The 22,521-nt window shown below is 46.4% G+C and overlaps 1 protein-coding gene across 1 annotated transcript in view; it reads left to right on the top strand.

Moving 5' to 3' along the window:
- Positions 1-9,133, top strand: part of LOC122540038 (1-phosphatidylinositol 4,5-bisphosphate phosphodiesterase delta-3-like) — a 155,526-nt gene extending 146,393 nt beyond the window's left edge. The window contains exons 12-15 of the mRNA XM_043675361.2: positions 3,347-3,525; positions 5,880-6,015; positions 6,919-7,068; positions 8,524-9,133. Coding sequence (XP_043531296.1) covers positions 3,347-3,525; positions 5,880-6,015; positions 6,919-7,068; positions 8,524-8,612 — 554 coding nt within the window. The 3' untranslated portion in view covers positions 8,613-9,133. The remainder of the gene's footprint in view (positions 1-3,346; positions 3,526-5,879; positions 6,016-6,918; positions 7,069-8,523) is intronic.
- Positions 9,134-22,521: the final 13,388 nt, after the last annotated feature.

Raw genomic sequence — 22,521 nt, 5'->3', positions numbered from 1 at the left:
GGATGCAATTTCTATAGTAAACCACTGTTCTCTCACCTCATCACTTCCTCCCCGCCTGACAGGAACATACCTATCAAGGATACGCAATATCTGTTCCTTAAACCAGCTCCACATTTCCATTGTCTGCATCCCCTGCATTTTGCTACCACTCTATGCATCCTAATTCCTGCCTAATCGCATTATAATTGCCCTTGCCCCATCGATAACTCTTGACCTATAGCATGTACCTATCCCTTTCCATCACTAAACTAAATGTAACTGAATTATGGTCACTCTCTCCAAAGTGCTCACCTACCACTAAATCAAACACCTGGCCTGGTTCACTACCAAGCACCAGATCCAGTGTGGCCTTCCATCTTGTCGGCCCTTTGACATACTGTGTCAGGAAACCCTCCTGTACACATTGGACAAAAACTGATCCATCCAACATACTAGAGTTATAGCATTTCCAGTCAATGTTAGGGAAGTTAAAGTCCCCCATAATGACTACTCTATTCCTTTCACTCCTACCCAGAATAATTTTGCTAATCCTCTCTTCCACCTCCCTGGAACTCTGCGGAGCCTATAAAAAAACTCCAAGCAGTGTGACCTCTCCTCTCCTGTTTCTAACCACAGCCCATACTACCTTAGTAGACGAGTCCTTGTCAAAAGTTCTCTCAGCCACCGTTATGCTATCCTTGACTAACAAGGCCATACCTCCTCCTCTTTTACTGCCTTGCCTGTTCTTAGTGAAACATCTAAACCCTGGAACCTGCAACATCCATTCCTCACCCTGTCTCTGAAATGGCCACAACATCGAAGTCCCAGGTACCTATCCATGCTGCAAGCTCACCTACCTTATTTCAAATACTTCTGGCATAGACACACTTCAAACCACTTCGCCGTCTGCCAGCACATTCCTGTGACCCTGAAATCCTGTCCCTGTCCTTCCTACTCTCATCCTCCTGTGCACTGTAACTACACCTCCGGTTTCCTATTCCCCTGCTGAGCTAGTTTAAACCCACCTGAATAGCACCAGCAAATTTCCCACCCAGGATATTAGTACCCCTCTGGTTCAAGTGAAGACCGTCCTGTTTGTACAGGTCCCACCTTGCCCAGAATGAGCCCCAATTATCCAAGAATCTGAAACCCTCCCTCCTGCACCATCCTTGCAGCCACGTGTTCAGCTGATATCTCTCCCTGTTCCTTGCCTCGCTATCACGTGTCACGGGTAACAAACCAGAGATAACAACACTGTTTGTTTTAGGTCTCAGCTTTCACCCTAGCTCCCTGAAATCCTGCCTTACATACCTATCCCTCTTTCTACCTATGTCGTTGGTACCTATATGGACAACGACTTGAGGCTGGTCACCCTCTCCCTTCAGGACCCCAAAGATACGATCCGAGACACCACGGACACTGGCACCTGGGAGGCAACACACCAACCGTGAGTCTCGCTCGTTCCCAACAAACCTTCTATCTGAGCCTCTAATATTGAGTCCCCAGTGACTAACACTCTCCTCCTTTCCCTCCTTCCCTTCTGTGCAACAGGGACAGGCTCTGTGCCAGAGACCTGGGCCCCACTGCATACCCCTGGTAAGTCGTTCCCCTCAACAGTATCCAAAACGGTATACATGTTTTTCAGGGGAACGACCACAGGGGATCCCTCTGTTGTTTCCCCTTTTGAACAGTCACCCAGCTTTCTTCTTGCCTAGGAGTAACTAGTTCCCTGAAACTCTTACCTATCACAGCCTCTGCCTCCCGAATGATCCGAAGTTCATCCAGCTCCCGCTCCAGTTCCCTAACACGGTCTTGGAGGAACGCGAGTTAGGTGCACTTCCTGCAGATGTACTTGGATGGGACACTATTGGCATCCCTGGCCTCAAACATCATGCAGGAGGAACATTGCTTTCCCTGCATGAGGAGCATGGATAAGATAAATAGACAAAGTCTTTTCCCTGGGGTCAGGGAGTCCAGAACTAGAGGGCATAGGTTTAGGGTGAGAGGGGAAAGATATAAAAGGGACCTAAGGGGCAACCTTTTCACACAGAGGGTGGTACGTGTATGGAATTAGCTGCCAGAGGAAGTGGTGGAGGCTGGTACAATTGCAACATTTAAAAGGCATTTGGATGGGTATATGAATAGGAAGGGTTTGGAGGAATATGGACCGGGTGCTGGCAGGTGAGACTAGATTGGGGTTGGAGTATCTGGTCAGCATGGATGGGTTGGGTTGAAGGGTCTGTTTCCATGCTGTACATCGCAATGACTCTATGACTATGACAGGAGATTTTTCTTTCACGGAATAACAAACGTTTGTTACACAAAAGAAATTAAACAGAAACTAGATAAACAGAGACAAATAGAATGATCCCCCAACCTGCAGCAAAAGAACACTGTGCATTCCAGAGACTCAAGCTCAGAGAAATTACACCCTCTATCTCAGCTCTTTAGGATTCTACTTAACAAACTCCAAACAGTTTCTTGGCATAGACTCCGGAGACAACAAATCCTTTCCAAATCTACTGACGTGAACATATTGTAAACACAAGAACCTGAACTTTCTCAACTCTAACAATCTGCAGATTTCCACCCAGACTCTCCTCATTTGAAACGTTTCACACACTTGTAACTTGTTGCTTGAAATGCTCTGAATCCTTATAGGAGAGAAACTAAATTTGCTTCTGAACACAACACTGGCCAAATTGAAAAGAAAACTTGCTCTTCTGAGATTCTTCTGAACGGAAAACAAAGCTCATAACCTTACATGTTTACCCATCATAAATCCAACATTATCAATATCTTTGCATTAACACCACAGGATCCAGTCACCTGCTTTTTCATAAAACATTGAATTTATATCTCTGTTTCAGAAGGAGCTTATTTTTCTTAAAAAAAAAAGAAAACCCCTTACAGAAATAATCAATTTCCATCTGCATCTATTTTGAAATCCCATTTCCAAAAATGATGTTAATATATAAATTATACATCCTTCATCATATAAGCAATAATCTATTGACCTTAGATTAAAAGTTATTAAATTGAGCCCCAGTACGTAGCCCTTTTTGTGGGAAAGAGTTCCACATGAATACTAAGCTTTGCATAAAGGAGTGTCTCCTAACTTCTACTCACATTAGTCTGGTTTTAATTTGAATGTTCTATCGTATTTGACTTAGACACACCAGTAGAAATGATTTCTGTCTCAAAGCACCACCAATCCTTTTGATCATTCAAAAGTCCTTATAAGATTAGATCACCCCTTAACTACTTATATTCTCGGGAAAACAAATTCAGTTTATGTGACCTCTCTTTGATCATTGATCAATTGTTTTCTTTTCTGTTAAATGGTATATTTTTTGACTTTATCTAGTGGCCCTGAATTTCCAGAAACCCGGGACAGAGATGGACCTAAACAAAGGGAAGTTTCGACAGAATGGTCGGTCTGGATACATCCTGAAGCCCAGTTTCATGAGGAATAGTTCCAATCCGTTTGATCCTGCCAGGGCGAAACCAGGGGCAGGTCTCAAAGAGACACAGCTAATTATTGATGTAAACATCCTTCCATTCTTTTTCCTTTAACACTGAAACTGTGTACATTTGGGGTGAGCAAAAGACCTGGATAAAATTAGAGTTGGATCAGCCCTGCTTAGCCTGTCTGGGGGGAGCAAGTGACTTTGGTCGGGTTGGAATGCTGTGACTAATCAGTAACTCCATTATCCATGGGATATTGTAATGGCCAGATAGTTGGTCGTTCATTGTGTCCAGCTTTTTCCATGTTTCTGTGTAAGAACAATGCCTGGGATTCCAAGACCCTGCCCCAGGACATTCTGTCAGCAACAAGTCAGGAGAGTTGTTTATCGAGGGGCTGACCCATAATGACCTGAAATTGCCTCGTTAATTCTACTTTGCATCTTGTCGTACAGTCCTTACCTGTCAGCCAGAAGCTGTACGTTCAAGTCCCACTTGCCCCGGAGATGTTTATAACACATCTGAACAGGCTGTTTAAAAAGACAGCGGGAAATGATCATGTCCTATAGTACAGGATCTATCTGTAGCACTAGCCTTCCAACGTCACTTCAATATAATACAGCAATGAGACTGTAAAGATACAGTACAGTAGAGGATTGTCTCTCACATCAATTAATAAAGTCTACAAAGATGTTCTGAGAGTGATACGTTGGGTATCTCTAACCATTTTCTCTGTTCCCAGTGTCTTGGACAGGGGCAGCACAGTGGCTCAGTGGTTAGCACTGCTGCCTCACAGTGCCAGAAACCTGGATTCAATTCCAGCCTTGGGCGACTGACTGTGTGGAGTTTGCACATTCTCCCCATGTCTGTGTGGGTTTCCTCCCACAGTCCGAAGATGTGCAGGTCAGGTGAATTAGCTATGGGAAATTGTCCACAGTGTTCAGCGATGTGTAGGTTAGCTGCCTTAATCAGGAGTCCTTCAGGATTACAGCGATAGGGCAGGGGAATGGGTCTGGGTGGGATGCTCTTCACAGGGTCAGTGTGGACTTGTTGGGCCGAATGGCAAGTTTCCACAACGTGGGCCATCTATGATTCTATGAGTTGTTCAATGATTACCGTCTCACACTCACTCAAAGTGATATTGGCAGACTAAGAGAATGCATGAAACTGGATTTCAACTCAGATAATTTGCAACTTTGGATTTTCAAAGGATACTTTCTCAGGGTTGTATTGTTAGAACCAGAAGAGAACATTCAAGACTTGAACAGGCCTTTGACTGAGGGAATCCCTGGGGAATGTAACTGGGTTTACTTCTGCTGACCTCCCCATGCTTCATAGCCAGTGGCAGCAGTAGAGTGAGGTATTCATCACCCACTTCAGGGCCTTAATTCAGGTTGGGGCAAAATGGGTGTCCATTAGCTACCCATCCCAGACTTAATCGAGGTTGACGTGGAAATGTGGCAGAGTCTCCCAACCTTGTTTCCTCTTCCACCCCGCCCCAACTTCTAATACACCTCGGTTACATTTCACCCTGTGATTGTATTGCCAGTAATTTACAGGGTTATGGGACAGTTTGATGGAGGTTTTCAAGTTGTTCAGGGGAACAAAAGGTCAAGGGGAGTTAAGATGCAGACTTTGAGATCTGGACATCTTTCTTATCTTTTGGTTCTCTTTTATTTCTGCTGTTGCTTTTATTTTGAGATTCTGATTTTGTGCTGGAGTATAGCAAATTTGTAGACTTTTCACAGTACTCCTGTATTCCTATACGTGGCGATAAAATCTTATTCTAAATTCTAAAAGGATAAAGGGAAATTATTTCCAGTGCTTTCAGAATCTAGACCCAGAGTGAGTGGTGTAGAGATGAGAACCAGACACTTTCAAAGTGAAATTAGCAGACATTTTTGTACACAATGAAACAGCCTCCCACAAGATTCTGGGTAAGTTGTAAATTTTAAACCTGTGATTGAGATATTTTGTAATTATCCAAAGATATGAAAGTATATGGTCAAACAAGGGTCAGTCCTGATGCCATTGAGTGACAGAACAGACTGAAGGGGTGAATGGCCCTGTTTCAACTTTCTTGTTCTCTCTTAGCTTTTGCTTGTTTGATGTGCACCAGAATATTCTTGCTCTCTTTGTTTCCTGGGAAAGCCTCTGCTGTTTAACATCTGGAGATAAATCCTTGGCTCTTCTCCTTTCATTGTTAAAGTTGTATCCTGTTCATGTCCCAGGATGTCTCTTACCCTTCATCACCAACGAAGCTTCTGTTTCCTCTCCCAAGTATCTTTCCTCATAATCTCCTGCTGTCTGCACTGAATCCCAAATCGCTGATTGTCTCCCTCTCCCCATCTCTCTCGGTCTGCTTCCAACTGCTGATGAATTATAGTCATTCTCATGTAGAACCCCATGTTCTCACACTGAGGTCTCTTTTTCAGATTATTACAGCCCAGCAGCTCCCCAAAGTCAATAAGGATAAAAAGAATTCCATCGTGGATCCCCTGGTGCGTGTGGAGGTACACGGAGTTCCTGAAGACAACAGCACCCAAAAGACCCGCCATATTGAAAATAACGGTAAGCTGTTGTCTGAGGAAGTTATACTGTCAAGAGTCTTTCCAAAAATCTTGACAATGTTACAGTTAATGACTCCTGAGGATGGCATAGTGACCATACTGTTGCAGAGATTGGAGGGTCTCCAAGTGGAAAATGAAGTGCTGTTCTTCCAGCTTGCACTGAGCTTCACTGGAGCACTGCAGTAAGCCTTGGGACAGAGATGTTGGCCAGGGGACACGGTGGTCTGTTAAAGTGGCAGGCAACTGGACACTACATAGGTACATCACAAAACAGTCATCCAGTTTGCATTCCATCTTCTCAATAAACAGGGGACCACATTGTGAATGGTGAATTGGCTCATAGTTTGGAAGTGGTCCACTAGGTAACTGCTATGCTTCATTTGCATATCAGTATATTTAAATGAGGTGGGGTGGGGGAGTGTGTCACTTATCAATGATGCGATAAAGTAGACACGAACTGCAAGGCCTCCACGGACCTGCAGCTGATGACATGTTTCTGCTGGATCAGAGATATTGGAGGGGGAGGTCTTCTGGTGGACTCCGAGACCACTCACCGTAGTGGGATTTGGGAAAACCATTCAGGGAAAGAGAGGAGGGGTACACCATCTTCACAAATGATTCTCTCTGTGGGACACAAGAAGATGCCAGTCACAACGGAAGGACACCAAACTGGGCAATGAGCGGCCTCCCCTACCAGTCCTCACCAGCAGGCCCCCGGCTGTCATGGCAACAGAGAGGAAATCTCCCTGTTCTCAGCTAGGCCAAGATTCCCAAAACTATTCCAGTCTCACCCACTCTGCAGACAATGGGGCCATTCCCTTTGAGACTACATGCATCCCAGTGACATGGAGGGAAGCCCCAGTCAGATGGTTCACAGTGTCTCTCTGATTTTACTGGATTGCAGGATTTAATCCAGTCTGGAATGAAGTGCTCCGGTTCACCATCAACGTTCCCGAGCTCGCGCTCATCCGATTCATTGTTGAAGATTATGACTCAACCACCAGCAATGATTTCATTGGACAGTTCACGCTCCCATTCACCAGTATGAGAGAAGGTAATCATCACTTTAACCCCTCATCCCGACACTGCCCCACTCCCCCGGACACTGCCCCTGTCCTCACGAACGGCGAGAGGGGTAGTGTCACGGCGAGATGGGCAGTGTCACGGGGAGAGGGGCACTGTCTGGGGGAGAGGGGCAGTGTCACGGGGAGAGGGGCAGTGTCACGGGGAGAGGGGCATTGTCACGGGGAGAGGGGCATTGTCACGGGGAGAGGGGCAGTGTAACGAGGAGAGGGGCAGTGTAACGAGGAGAGGGGAAGTGTCACGGGGAGAGGGGAAGTGTCACGGGGAGAGGGGAAGTGTCACGGGGAGAGGGGAAGTGTCACGGGGAGAGGGGAAGTGTCACGGGGAGAGGGGAAGTGTAACGAGGAGAGGGGAAGTGTAACGAGGAGAGGGGAAGTGTCACGGGGAGAGGGGAAGTGTCACGGGGAGAGGGGAAGTGTCACGGGGAGAGGGGAAGTGTCACGGGGAGAGGGGCAGTGTCACGGGGAGAGGGGCAGTGTCACGGGGAGAGGGGCAGTGTCACGGGGAGAGGTGCAGTGTTGGGGGGAGAGGGGCAGTATCGGGTGGAGAGGGGCAGTATCGGGTGGAGAGGGGCAGTGTCACGGGGAGGGGGACAGTGTCACGGGGAGAGGGGCAGTGTTGGGGGGAGAGGGGCAGTATCGGGTGGAGAGGGGCAGTGTCACGGGGAGAGTGGCAGTGTCACGGGGAGAGTGGCAGTGTCGGGGGGAGGGGGCAGTGTCACTGGGAGAGGGGCAGTGTCGGGGGGAGGGGGCAGTGTCACTGGGAGAGGGGCAATGTCGGGGTGGAGAGGGGCAGTATCAGGTGGAGAGGGACAGTGTCTGAGGGAGAGGAGCAGTGTCACGGGGAGAGGGGGCAGTGTCACGGGGAGAGGGGGCGGTGTCACGGGGAGAGGGGGCGGTGTCACGGGGAGAGGGGGTGGTGTCACGGGGAGAGGGGGTGGTGTCACGGGGAGAGGGGGTGGTGTCATGGGGAGAGGGACAGTATCACAGGGAGAGGGGGCAGTGCCACAGGGAGAGGGGGCAGTGTCACGGGAGAGGGGCAGTGTCACGGGGGGAGAGGGACAGTGTCACTCTTTGGGGCGAGGGAGGGGTAGTTGATGTGGTACCCCCTGTCCCACCAGACTATCAGCTCCTCACGGACCTGTATCTCTCTGCAGTCCCATCCTGACTCCTTTCCGATCTGGTGTTACTGGGATATAACCTGTTAACGTGGCTCATGCTTTCACCTCGTCCCTGATTGTGCAGCCTGTCCCTCGGCTGCAATGGAATCACTTGCCTAAGGCTTTGATTCTGGATGTGATCCCTATTCCCACCCCTGTCCCTGTGACAGTATCTTGCTGCTACATATCCCTTGTTCAAATTATTTCTTGCTGTATCAGTGTCTCTCCCTTCCCCATTTTAACTTGTTTTTCTGTTTGTACCCACAGGTTATCGCCACATCCACCTGTTGTCCAAAGACTCTGCCTCTCTGTCACCAGCCACTCTCTTTGTCCGGATCAGGATTAAGAGTTTATAGTGTGGAGCGAGCAACCCTCTCACAGTCCGCCTGTGTGGCATGAACTCTTACTGTGACCCACTCTGCCCCTCCTTGCCCAGTGCCAACCACAGCGAGTCCAGGGGGTAACAGTACATGAATGAAGAGACTCCTTATCCCACACAACTGCATTTTAAACAGCATGATATAGATATAACTCACTGAAACTGCTCAGAAACCAGCTTTACCCTCGATCATTTCTAACCTGGCAAAGGGCTGACCTCAAACTATTAATCAAATCATAGATCATGTGCAATCGAGACCCTGCCAGAACATTTCAAAACACAAGCTCAAAAGGCTTTTAATGTGGACTCATGAATTAGTACCAGCACGTATCTGAGACAGTTCCTCCACAGTCTAAAACCAGGAACACTGAGTATGCAGAGCAGACAATTCTAATCTTGCAGCTTAATTAAATTCTAACCTCATGTACTTGCATCATGCAATCATTTGTGTTTTATCAGTGTGTGTAAATATATATATAAAGGCAGTTGTTTACTTTACAGTGTAGTCTGCAGTTGTTCTGTGAAAACTCCCACATTCATCATGACTTCAACCTACAGCCCCCAGCAATAAACCTCAATAAGGAGGGATAATGGTTTGACAGCTGCACAAATCATTTCAAAAGGCAATGTTTATGCACTCAGGAGCCCATTTTCTGTCCTTATACACAGCTTTCTACTTCAGCCTTTCACAGCAACACGAGTTTTTACTTAAATAAAGATGGAGGGAGGAGGCACCAAAGTGCTGGGTTCATAACATCCAGCAATGCCATTGTGACCAACACCAGACAGTATTCCACACGAGGACCAGGGTGTTCCGCTTGGAAAAGTCCCTGCAGAATATTGACAAAGGAGGAGAGTTTGTGTCTGGTGGTGGCATCCAACTGGAGGTGGCAGAAATGGCAGCTGTGATCCTTTGGATGTGGATGCTGGTCAGGCAGGAAATATGGACAAGGAGGTTTCTGGGAGGGGAGGGAAGGGCTGAGGGCTGGAGTGTGGGTGTTGGGTCAGACAAGGCTGAGAGTCCTGTCAACCACAGGAACAGAAAATTCTTGGTGAAGGAAAAAAGGGAGAACATGTCTGCACCCCCTCCCCCACCCGTGGAAGGTGGGATCATCAGGTAACGACAGGAAAACTGGGAGAACGGAATGGAGTTTTTACAGGAAACAAAGTGTGAGAATGGATAGTTGAAGTATCTCGGTTTTTTTATAACTTTTTTCTAAATGTTTTATAAAGGCTTTATAAATGACTTGGATGAGGAAGTGGAAGGGTGGGTTAGTAAGTTTGCCGATGACACATGGGTCGATAGTGTTGTAGACAGTGCAGGCTACAACAAGACATTGACAGGATTCAGAGCTGGGCTGAGAAGTGGCAGATGGAGTTCAACCTGGATAAATGCGAAGTGATTCATTTTGGAAGGTTGAATTTGAATGCTTGGCAGTGTGGAGGAACAGCGGGATCTTGGGGTCCATGTCTATAGATCCCTCAAAGTTGCCACCCAAGTTGAGATGGTTGTTAAGAAGGAGTGTGATATTTTGGCTTTCATTAACAGGTGATTGAGTTTAAGAGCCATGAGGTTTTGCTGCAGCTCTATAAAACCCTGGTTAGACCACACTTGGAATATTGTGTCCAGTTCTGGTTGCTGCATTATAGGAAGGATGTAGATGCTTTAGAGAGGGTACAGAGGAGATTTACCAGGATGCTGCCCGGATTGGAAGGCATGCCTTATGAAGAGAGGTTGAGTGAGCTAGGGCTTTTCACTCTGGAGAGAAGAAGGAAGAGAGGTGATGTGATAGAGGTGTACAAGGTAATGAGAGGCAGAGATGGAGTAGATAGCCAGAGACTTTTCCCCAGGTCAGAAATGGCTGTCACAAGGGGTCATAATTTTAAGGCGATTGGATGAAGGTATCGAGGAGTTGTCAGAGGCAGGTTCTTTACACAGAGAGTGGTGGGTGCGTGGAATGCACTGCCAGCGGTGGTAGTCGGGTCAGAGACATTAGGGACATTTAAGCGACTGCTGGACACGCACATGGATGGCGGTAAATTGAGGGGTGTGTGGGTTAGGTTGATCTTAGATTAAGATAAATGCTCGACACAACATCATGGGCCAAAGGGCCTGTATTGTGCTGTACTGTTCTATGTTCGATGTAATGTTGGGAATCGATGGGTTTGTAATGGGTATCTATCCCCAGAAATGGAAATAGAGATGTTGAGTCAGAGATGGACCAGGTGAAGGTGACAGCAGGGTGGAAATTGGAAACAAAATTGAAAAGAGAGGGAAGCAGCACTGAAGATATCATCAATACTGGAGAAAAAGTTGTAGGGAGGATCCCGAGTAGGACTGGAACAAGGAATATTCCACAAAGAGACCAGCATAACTGCTACCCATGGGAGCACCCACAGCCACCCCTTTGACAGGAAGAAAGTGAGAGGAGTTAAAGGAGCAGTTGGTAAATTGACACAAAATACCAGAGGTGGCTGGAAGATAGAAGACAGAGGATAGTGGTGAAGGGTTGCTTTTCAGACTGGAGGCCTGTGACCAGTGGAGTGCCACAAGGATTGGTGCTGGTTCCACTACTTTTTGTCACTTATATAAATGATTCGGATGTGAGCATAAGAGGTATAGTTAGTAAGTTGCAGATGACTCCAAAATTGGAGGTGTAGTGGACAGCGAAGAGGGTTACCTCAGATTACAACAGGATCTTGATCAGATGGGCCAATGGGCTGAGAAGTGGCAGATGGAGTTTAATTCAGATAAATGCGAAGTGCTGCATTTTGGAAAGGCAAATCAGGGCAGGACTTATACACTTAATGGTAAGGTCCATGGGAGTGTTGCCAAATAAAGAGACCTTGGAGTGCAGGTTCATAGTGGAGTCTCAGTAAATAAGATAGTGAAGAAAGCATTTGGTATGTTTTCCTTTATTGGACAGAGTATTGAGTTGGGAGGTCATGTTGCAGCTGTACAGGACATCAGTTCAACCATTATTGGAATACTGTGTGCAATTCTGGTCTCCCTGCTATAGGAAAGATGTTGTGAAACTTTAAAGGGTTCAGAAAAGATTTACAAGGATGTTGCCAGGGTTGAAGGATTTGAGCTGCAGGGAGAGGCTGAATAGATTAGATTCCCTAAAGTGTGGAAATAGGCCCTTCGGCCCTACAAGCCCACACCGACCCTCCGAAGAGAACCCACCCAGTCCCATTTCCCTCTGACTAATGCAGCTATCACTATGGGCAATTTAGCACAGCCAATTCACCTGAACTGCACATCTTTTGTACCATGGGAGGAAACCAGAGCACCCAGAGGAAACCCACGCAGACACGGGGAGAATGTGCAAACTCCACACAGACAGTCGCCCAAGGCTGGAATTGAACCTGGGACCCTGGTGCAAGCCACCGTGCCGCCCTTAGGCTTGGGCTGTTTTCCGTGGAGTGTCAGAGGCTGAGGGGTGACCTTATAGAGGTTTATAAAATCATGAAGGTCATGGATCGGGTAACTGGACAAGGTCTTTTCTGTGGGAGAGGACAGAGCAGAACTAGAGGGCGTAGGTTTAGGGTGGGAGAGGAAAGATATAAAAGAGACCCAAGAGGCAACTTTTTCACACAGAGGGTGGTGTGTGTATGGAATAAGCTGCCAGAGGAAGTGGTGGAGGCTGGTACAATTGCAACATTTAAAAGGCATCTGGATGGGTATATGAATAGGAAGGGTTTGGAGGGATATGGGCCAAGTGCTGGCAAATGGGACTAGATTAGGTTAGGATATCTGGTTGGCATAGACAAGTTGGACCGAAGGGTCTGTGTCTGTGCAGTACATCTCGCTGACTGTAAGTATCGCAGATATAAGTGGAAAGAGACTGGTCAAGGAGAGAAAATATTGAGACAAGGTAGGATGGAGTAAGTTCCTGGGGCAGGAGCAGGCAGAAACAATGGGTCTGCGGGACAGTCCTGTTTGTGAATTTTGGGAAGAAGCTGAAGTAGCAGCATCTGTCAAAAGGAAACAAAGTTAATGTTTTGAATCCAGTGACTTTTCTGCAGAACCAATAGCATTGAGGTAAAAAAGGAGAAGGTAAGGTGAATGATGATGTAGACTATGGGTGAAAATGGGTTGGCTGTGCTGAAAGCGACCCATGTCAGGACAGGGTTGGGTGTGAGTTGGGTAAAATACATAGAAGGAGGTTTTCTAACATTGTTAAGAGTGATAGTGAGTCCTGAAAGGTACATGGCCCCCAAGTAGAAGGTGAGGTACTGTTCATAGAGTTTGTACTGAACCTCACTGGAGCACTGCAGTAAGCCTGAGACAGAGATGTTGGCCAGAAAACAGGGTGGCAGTGATTGGCAGGCAGCTGGAAGCTCAAGGTCATTTTTGGGGGTAGACTGTAAGTGTTCTGCAAAGCGGTCACCCAGTCCGCATCTTATCTCCCCAGTGGGAAGGAGAGCACATTGTGAGCAGTGAATACTAGATTGAGTGAACTGTGGGTAAATGACTGCTTTGCCTGGAATGTGGCTCAGGCCTTGGATAGTGAGGAGGGAGGAGATAAATGGGCAGATGTTACACCTTCTGCGATTGCTTGGGAAGGTATCATGGAGGTAGAGGAAGGGAGTGGGCCAAAGGGAATGGTCCTTGCAGAATGCTATCAAAGGAGAGGAGGGCAATATGTGTGTGGTAACCTCATGATCCTTCAGATTCAGATGCTGATGGGGTGGAAAGTGAGGACCAGAGAGATCCAATAGGTGTGGAAGGGAAGAGAAGGGGTGAGTGCAGAAATGGGTCAGACATGGCTTGGGGCCCTGTCAACCACGGTGGACACCTCAAGAGGAAGGTGGACATTTCTGAGGCCCCCTGTGAAAAGTGGTATCATCAGAACAAACGGGACCAGTGAAACTGGGAGAATGGAATGGAGTGTGGAAGCAGGGTGTGAGGAGGTATAGTCCAGGGAACTGTGGGAGTAGGTGGGTTTGTGGTGGCCAGCCTATCCCCAGAAACGGAAACAGCTGTGGAGCAAGACAGGAGTCAGAAATGGACCAGATGAAAGTGAAATCTCTGGGGCACCTGCTCCCGCTAACCTGTGGCCAAACACTTCAACTCCCCCTTTCACCCCACCAAGGACATGCTGGTCCTGGGCCTGCTCCATCGCCAAGCCCTAACACCTGACACCTGGAGGAAGATCGCGTCATTTTCCACCTTGGGACCCTCCAACCCCAGGGCATCAATGTCGATTTCATCACTTTCCTCATTTTCCCTCCACCCACCTTACCCCAGGTCCAACCTTCCAGCTCAGCACGGCCCTCATGACCTGTCCCACCTGTCCATCTTCCTTCTTACCTATCTGCTCCACCCTCCCCTCCGACCTATCACCTTTAGCCCCACCTCCATCCACCCATCACACTCTCAGCTACCTTCCCCCAGCCCTACCCCTCCTTCCATTTATCTCTCATGAGGGCGGCATGGTGGCACAGTGGTTAGCACTGCTGCCTCACAGCGCCAGAGACCCGGGTTCAATTCCCGCCTCAGGCGACTGACTGTGTGGAGTTTGCACGTTCTCCCCGTGTCTGCGTGGGTTTCCTCCGGGTGCTCCGGTTTCCTCCCACAGTCCAAAGATGTGCAGGTCAGGTGAATTGGCCATGCTAAATTGCCCGTAGAGTTAGGTAAGGGGTAAATGTATGGGTGGGTTGCACTTCGGCGGGTCGGTGTGGGCTTGTTGGGCCGAAGGGCCTGTTTCCACACTGTAATCTAATCTAATCTAATCTCTCCACCCCGAGGTTCCCAGCCTCATTCTTGATGAAGGGCTCTTGCCTGAAATGATTTTCCTGCTCCTCGGATGCTGCCTGAGCTGCTTGGCTTTTCCAGCACCACACTCTCGGCTCTGATCTCCAGCAGTCCTCACTTTTTCCCAGGTGGAAGTGAAGTTGCACAGCGTTAGGGGACAATCAGGTCGGAGACACTGGTGGTGAGATTCTCAGGATGAAATGACCTGAGTGACCAATGACAATGCAATAGCCTGATGTTCAACGGTGTGTTCGTGGTCTAGAGGGAGATGGGAGAGCCAGCACTCAGCCTCCACAATGGAGAGTTCAGCACACCAGACAACTGCAACACCACCCTTCAACAGGCTTGGTAACAAAGTCAAAGCACTCTGCACTCAGATCAGAGGGGGAAATGAGTTAAAGTGGGTGAAGGGGCAGCGAAATTGAGGCAACTAATGTTACAAGAACAGTTCTCGATGAACAAGTCACGTGCAGCTAGAAGGCCAGAGGAAGGGCTCTACGTGAAGTGAGAGTGTGGGAGCTGGGTGAAGGGGTCTGTGAGATTGAGAGAGGACCCTTGTCCAAAGACATGGGCACGGAGGCAAAGGCAACGGAAGACGAGTTCAATACATCGGCCAGAAATTCATCCAGATGGGAACATAAACAATAGGAATCCACATGGAGAGTCTGAGCCTGAGGCAGTCACTGATGAAGCATAGAATCCCTACAGTGTGGAAGCAACCCATCAAGTCCACACCAAACAGAGTATCCCACTCAGATCCCTGTAACCCTGCATTTCCCAATGGCTAACCCACCTAGCCAACACATCCCAGGACACTATGGGACAATTTGCCATGGCCAAATCACCCTAACCTGTACATCTTGGTGCTGTGGGAGGAAACCGGAGCACCCAGAGTGGGCACACATAGTCGCCCAAGGGTGGGAGCGAAACCGGGTCCCTGGCGCTGTGATGCAGCAGTGCTAATCACTGATGAGGGATGAGATGTGACCGTGGAAGTGAGTTTTGGTAAATACCTTGTCAAACAGCAGAGGCACCATCCAAAGCAAACATGGTGAAAAACAAGAAAGATTCAAACGGAAAAGCTGTCAGAGAGAGGAGCAGAATTTCACCGAGGTGGGAATGCTTGAAAGAATGTGAACAGTAAATTAGGTTAGAAATCACATGACACCAGGTTATAGTCCAACAGGTTTATTTGGAATCTCAAGCTTTCGGAGCGCTGCTCCTTCACCAGGTGAAGTGAGAGAGAAGCACACAGAATTTATAATCAATGGGCAGAGAGATCAGAAGATCATAGAAATGGTGTGAACGGACTGTCGACCGGCTGAATAATAGTTCTGATCAGCACTGTCAGACAGTGTGAGTTAAGTGTCAACAGCTGAGTAACTATAATCAGAGTGAAGACTGAAGAAAGTATTCATTCCATACCCTTCTAATATCGTGCAGCTTTTCACATAGATTGCCCCCTTGGTCCCTTCTCTTTCTCTCATTAACTTTATCCCTTTAATGTATTTATAAAATACCTTTGGATTCTCCCTAATCCTGTTCACAAGTCCTTCTTCATGCACCCTTTTTTGCTCTCATTGCTTTAAGTTCCCTCCTGCACTTCCTATATTCCCCTGGGACCGTAACTGAATTGCTCCCTTTGGATTTGCTAAAGGCCCTGCTCTTTTTCTTTATCCAGTTCTGAATTGTCCTTGATATCCAGGGTTTCTAGACATATCACCTCGACATGTTCCTCTGAAGGGTAATGTTGGAGTAGTATTTTCCTCAGGTCCTTTTTGAACTCCTCCTCCCCCGCACCATTACTCCACTGTCGAGTTAGCCGCAAGCAGCTGTTCCCAGTTTACTACTGCTTTATTCTCATAAAATCCGCCTTTGCCCAATCAAAAGCCATCTTCTGCAGCCCATCTTACTCCTTGTTCAGAAGAAATTTGAACTATTACAGTGTTGTGATCACTATTGCCTAAACGTGCCCCCACTGCCATATTGAACACTTGTTTAGCTTCTTTCTCTGGAACCAGATCCAGCACTGCGCTGTCCCTCATTGGGCCTTCTCCATATTGATACAAAGAAATGCCCCCTGGACCCATTTCAGGATATTCATCCCCTCAAAACCCTTAACACTATAACAATCCCAATTTATTTTGGGAAAGTTGAGATCCCCGAGTATAAACACCCAATTATCATTCTTACACACCTAAACTGTCTATATATTTGCTCCTCTATTTCCCACTGATGTTTTGGGGGCCGTTAATACACCCCCAGCAAAGTAGCTGCCCCCTTCACATTCCTCAGCTCAACCCACAAAGCCTCATTTGAGGACCCTTTCAAAATATCTCTCATAATTGACTCCTTAATAGTGCCACACCACCACCCTTTTTATACCCTCTTCTGTCTCTCCTAAAGATCCAGCCCTTCCCTCAATCTGTAACCAAAGGTAAAAAAATCACACAACACCAGGTTATAGTCCAAAGCAGGTTTATTTGGAAGCACAAGGTTTTGGAGCGCTGCTCCTTTGTCAGGTAGTGAGTGGGACTGGATCATAGGACAGAGAATTTATAGTAAAAGATCAAAGTGTCCTACAACTGATGTGATGTATTGAACAAACCTAGATTGCTGTTAAGTCTTTAACCACTTAGAACAGGGATACAGGTTTCAATTGATTAATATATAAATCCCAGAACTCCTTTCAAATCATAGTTTCAAAATAACTTAAGGTTTTATTTTAAAAAGTTGCCATCTCAGATCAGGCAATGCATTAAAGGTGTGAGGTTAGAGTCTGTCTGTATTCCAACCTTGAATCAGACTGGTTCTATTTCCAAAGTAGGGATTTAGAAAATGTCACAGTGACTAACTGCCTGCATTAAAGTAAAAACCATCCAGCCATGTCTTACTCTCATGACACTCAGCACAGCTGAACTCACTGACTTGCTTCCTTTGTTGTAGTATAAATTAGATTACTTACAGTGTGGAAACAGGCCCTTCGGCCCAACAAGTCCACACCGACCCGCCGAAGCGCACCCACCCAGACCCATTCCCCTACATTTACTCCTGCACCTAACACTACAGACAATTTAGCATGGCCAATTCACCTGACTTGCACATTTTTGGATGTGGGAGGAAACCGGAGCACCTGGAGGAAACCCACGCAGACACGGGGAGAATGTGCAAACTCCACAGAGTCAGTCGCCTGAGGCGGGAACTGAACTCGGGTCTCTGGCGCTGTGAGGCAGCAGTGCTAACCACTGTGCCACCGTGCCGTCCACCATGTTCTTTGATTTGTTAATATTGTGTTCCCTCCCCTGCCAGATGAGTTTAAACTCATTCCAACAGCACTAAAAATCCTATTTGCAATGATATTGGTCCCAATGTGGTTCAGGTGCAGACCGTCCTGTTGTACGTGTCCCACCTTCCCCAGAGATGGTCCGAGTGATCCAGGAATCTAAAACCTTCACTCTTGCTCCAAGTCTTGAGCTACGCGTTCATCTGCCCTATTTTCCTATTTCTAAACTCGCTAGCAAATAGCACCGGGAGTAACCCACAGATCACAAACATTGAGGTCTTGCTTTTTCATCTGTTGCCTAGCTCCCTGACTTCTTGATGCAAGACCTCACTTTGCTCATATCATTGGTACCAACATGCACCATAACCTCTAAATCATCACCCTCCCCTTTCAGGTTGCCCTGCAGTGACATCCCTAACCCTGGCACCAGAGAGGCAACATACCATCTCGGAGTCACGGCATCGGCTGGAGAAAGGCCCGTTCGCCCCCGACTAAAGAATCTCCTATCGCTATTGCTCTTCCCTCCCTCCCTCTGCAGCCAAGGTTCCCATGGTGCCAGAAGCTTAGCTCTGACTGCATTTCTCTGAGGTACAGGCACCGTCATCAGCTTCCAGAATGGAATGTCGGTTAGTGAGTGGGACCCCCGGGTCCTCCTGCACTCTCTGCCCGTTCTTTCTGGATTGCCTGCTGGGCACTCATTCCCTCTTACCCTCGAGGTATTTAATCTGCAGTGTGACCCCCCTCACTAAATGTGGCAACAAAAATTCAATACATCTCAGAAAACCATTTGTTTGAACCCAGTCAAAACAACAAAAGAGTTCACCAGTGGTCTTAGCCCCTTCACTGGATGATTCAGAATGGATAACAGAAAAGCAAATACAGGAACAAAAACCCAATTTCTTGGTTAAAAGATCATATCAACAATTTTGGCATTCCTTACTAAGATTTATCTGCCATTAACGTCAAAAGTTAAAGAGATATCAACTTTGTTACAGCAAATGAGTCGTATCAATATTGAGACATGCCATTCAGGTATAAAATGACCCAACTACCATTCAAAAACTTATGAATTCAGTCATAGAATAGTTAAGGAGTCATGTGAGGTACTTGTCTTTATTGGTTAAGGTATCGAATACTGCAGCACAGAGCGGTCAACTTTGACTTTTTTTCCTTGGCTTTGGATGAGAGCTGTACATGACACAGCCCAGCTACTCATCTTCATACGTGGGATAACTACGGACTTTAAAATCACGGAGGAGCTGGCAGCCATGCAGTCAATGAAAGGTTAAGCTGGAGATGTATAAGATGCTGGCCAGGCCACCACTGTGTGCAAGCTGGTCATTATAGGAAGGATGTGAATCCATGAGGAAGTTGCTACCAGGATGCTGTCTCAATTGGAGAGTCTGAGCTACGAAAAAAGATTAGGTGGTCTGGAATTGGTTTCCTACAAACAGTAAGATGAACCTAACAGAGATGGACTAGATTATGAAGGAGGAGAAAGTGAGGACTGCAGATGCTGGAGATCAGAGCTGAAAAATGTGTTGCTGGAAAAGCGCAGCAGGTCAGGCAGCATCCAAGGAGCAGGAGAATCAACGTTTCGGGCATAAGCCCTTCTTCAGGATAATGAAGGGACAGACTGAGAGGAAGGCCTTATTCCATCAGTATAAGGGTCAATGCCCAGGGCAGAGTTAAGGCAAGTGACAGATAGCTAAGAGGAAAGTTGAGACCATAAGACACAAGAGCAGAAGTAGGTCATTCAACCCATCAAGTCTGCTGTGCTATTCAATGGAGTTGCATCTGATCTGATAATCCTCAATGCCATTTTCCTGCCTCACTAATTAACAATCTAAACCAGACCTGGGCATTTTACGGCCCGCGGGCCATATCTGGCCCTTTGGTCGTTCCTGTCCGTCCCACATGAGGTCAATCTTAAATTAGAACATAAATGAAAAAGTATTTACAGCAAGCACGCAATACAACTGTATTGTTTTTGTTTTGAAAAGGATGCTGTTTTTATTTACGTATGGATGCACATGCGATGTATGTGTGTGCATGCATGAACAGCTAAAAGTAATGCTTGCTGGCTAGTCCTCAAAATGTCAGCTCACGCCAAGACATGTCATATCTCACAAAATCGCCAGAAACAGTAAACCATTTTCTGATGGGGAGTTTATTAAGAAGTGCTTGTTGGACTCTGCAGAACTAATATGCCTGGAGCAAAAGGAGGCTTTTGAGAACGTGCCCCTCTCCCGACGCACTGTAACAAGAAGGATTGGGGACATCGCGAGAAATCTGGAGCTTCAGCTGCAGCACAAAGCGGTCAACTTTGACTTTTTTTGCTTGGATTTGGTGAGAGCTGCGATGTACATGACACAGCCCAGCTACTCATCTTCATACGTGGGATAACTACAGACTTTAAAATCACGGAGGAGCTGGCAGCCATGCAGTCAATGAAAGGAACAACAACTGGTAATGATTTGTTCACGGAGGTAAATGCATGTTTGGACACGTTGGGACTAAAATGGGACAAGCTGGCGGGTGTGACAACAGATAGTTGTCCAAATCTACCAGGAAAAAATGTTGGACTCTTCAAGAGAATGCAGGATAAAGTGACAGAAATTGGTATTTTTGCACTGTATTATACATCAGGAAGTGTTGTGTAAGTTAGTGTTAAAAATTAACCATGTGGTTGATGTTGTAACGAAAATAGTTAACTTCATCAGGGCAAGAGCTTTGAATCACAGGCAGTTTGTTGCACTTTTGGAGGAAAATGAGACTGAACGTCGTGACATAGGCTACCACACAGCTGTCAGGTGGCTTAGCCAGGGCAAAATGCTGAAAAGTGTACGGGACCTGAGAGAAGGGATTCAAGATTTCTGTGTGAAGAAAGGGAATGGCATTGCACAGCTTTCAGATGCAGACTGGATTGCAGACCTTGGTTTTACTGTTGATGTGACTGCACTTATGAATGAACTAAATGTGAAACTGCAGTGCAAGGGCCTTTTTGTGCATGAAATGTACAACTTGGTGAAGGCTTTTATGAGAAAGTTGCAGCTTCTCTCAAGCCAAATGGAGGATAACATTCTCACCCACTTGCCAACACTGAAGGAAGCCGCACCTTCAGCTGATCACCTCCACAGGTACTCATCTATGTTAGAAGCACTGCATGGTGAATTTTCAAGGCGATTTCAAGACTTTAAAATGGTTGAGAATGAAATGCACTTGATTTTTTTTCCCCATTTACATGCAATGTGGAGAATGCACCTAGTGATGTTCAGCCTGAACTCACTGACCTGCAGTCTGACATACTTCTGGCAGAGTACTTTAGGTCAGTCTCACTGCTTGATGTTTACTCTTCCCTCAAAGAGGAGAACTTTCCACACATGAGGAGGCATGCTCAGAAGACTCTAGTCCTCTTTGGATCTACCTATATATGTGAACAGACAATCTCAGTGATATGAATTTCAACAAATCCAAATCCCGATCCTCTATCACTGATGATCACCTCTCAGCTATCCTTCGCATATCCACCTCAGACATTTAACCAGGTTTCAGTGCACTTGTTCAAGCCCAAAACTGACTGGATTTTTCTCACTAAACAAGTGAACTGAAAAACATCAAAAGCACTCATCGCTTTTTGTATAGAGTTGTTTGTTGTTTGTAATACTGAACAGTAATGAAACAACTTTTCATTATTGGCTTGTGAGATTAACATGTTAAAAATAAAATGAAATACTGAAATTATCGTTTTTACTGTTTATTTCTTCTATATTTGACCTACTCCACAATTTCATATCTTTATTGTAACAGAATATCCTTATTCTTTTGATTATAATTTAGTACTTTTTACAATGGGAGAAAACTAATACTGAGCAGAATTATGTTCAACTTATTGTTGGTTCAGCCCTCCAACACAACTCAGGTTTCTCATGTGGCCCCTTGGAAGAATTAATTGCCCACCCCTGATCTAAACAGTGAACCAGCTGTAAATGATGCTAATAATTGCACCATCTGCTGTAGTAGGATTAGAACCCGTATCTCTGGATCCACTGATAATATCATGAGGCCAATGCCTCCCATATTCACTGAGATTCTCTCTTCCTTTTTATATATTTTTAAGTGTTTGTTGTTCATTTTGATATTACTTGCATGTTTACCCTCAGTTTATCTTCTTCCTTTTTGCTATCTCTTGCTGGTTTTTAAAGCCCTGATTGAATTACGGATGGGCTGAATGGCCTGATTTCTGCTCCTATGTCTTATGGTCTAAAACTTTTCCGATCCTCTGACTGAATGCTAATTTTTGCCAGATTGTGTATATTTTTCTTTCATGGATTGGAACTTCTTTCACTCATTGACTGAAAAGGTGGATGAGACTGAAATTCTCGTAATATTTAAGCAGGAAGACCCTCACTAATGGTGTTGTGGATCAATCTACAGCACATAGAGCGGTACAAGAAGGCAAATTACCCCCATCTTCTCAAGGGCAACTAGGGACAGGCAATAAATGTTGGCCCAGCCAGTGTCCCATGGAGTTTTTTTAGTTACAGATTGGGGTCTAAATGTATGTCCCAAAGACAGCAACTTCAACTTGGCATTCAAGAGAGTTTTAGAATTTAAGTTTAAACAATGAATATGGCGAAAAGGCAGGAGGTTGGCACTGGATAAAAATACTCAATGGGTCCAGTGGCTCCCTTTCTGAACAATAACTATCCAATCATTCCATTTACAGTACTCTATGAAAGGCAGAAAGCAGCGCCTGCAGTCCCGCTCCGAGCCGCCAGGGCCCCCCCCCGTGTGCAGTTCCACTCCGAGCCGCCTGGTGCCGCCGTCCCACTCGGGGGA

Source organism: Chiloscyllium plagiosum, unplaced genomic scaffold (assembly GCF_037043375.1).
Source record: "Chiloscyllium plagiosum isolate Xiang-an unplaced genomic scaffold, Cpla_swu_hap1 HiC_scaffold_32, whole genome shotgun sequence".
NCBI classification, from domain to species: Eukaryota; Metazoa; Chordata; class Chondrichthyes; order Orectolobiformes; family Hemiscylliidae; genus Chiloscyllium; species Chiloscyllium plagiosum.
Note: the sequence above shows the minus strand (reverse complement) of the source record. Positions and strands in the feature narration are given on the sequence as shown.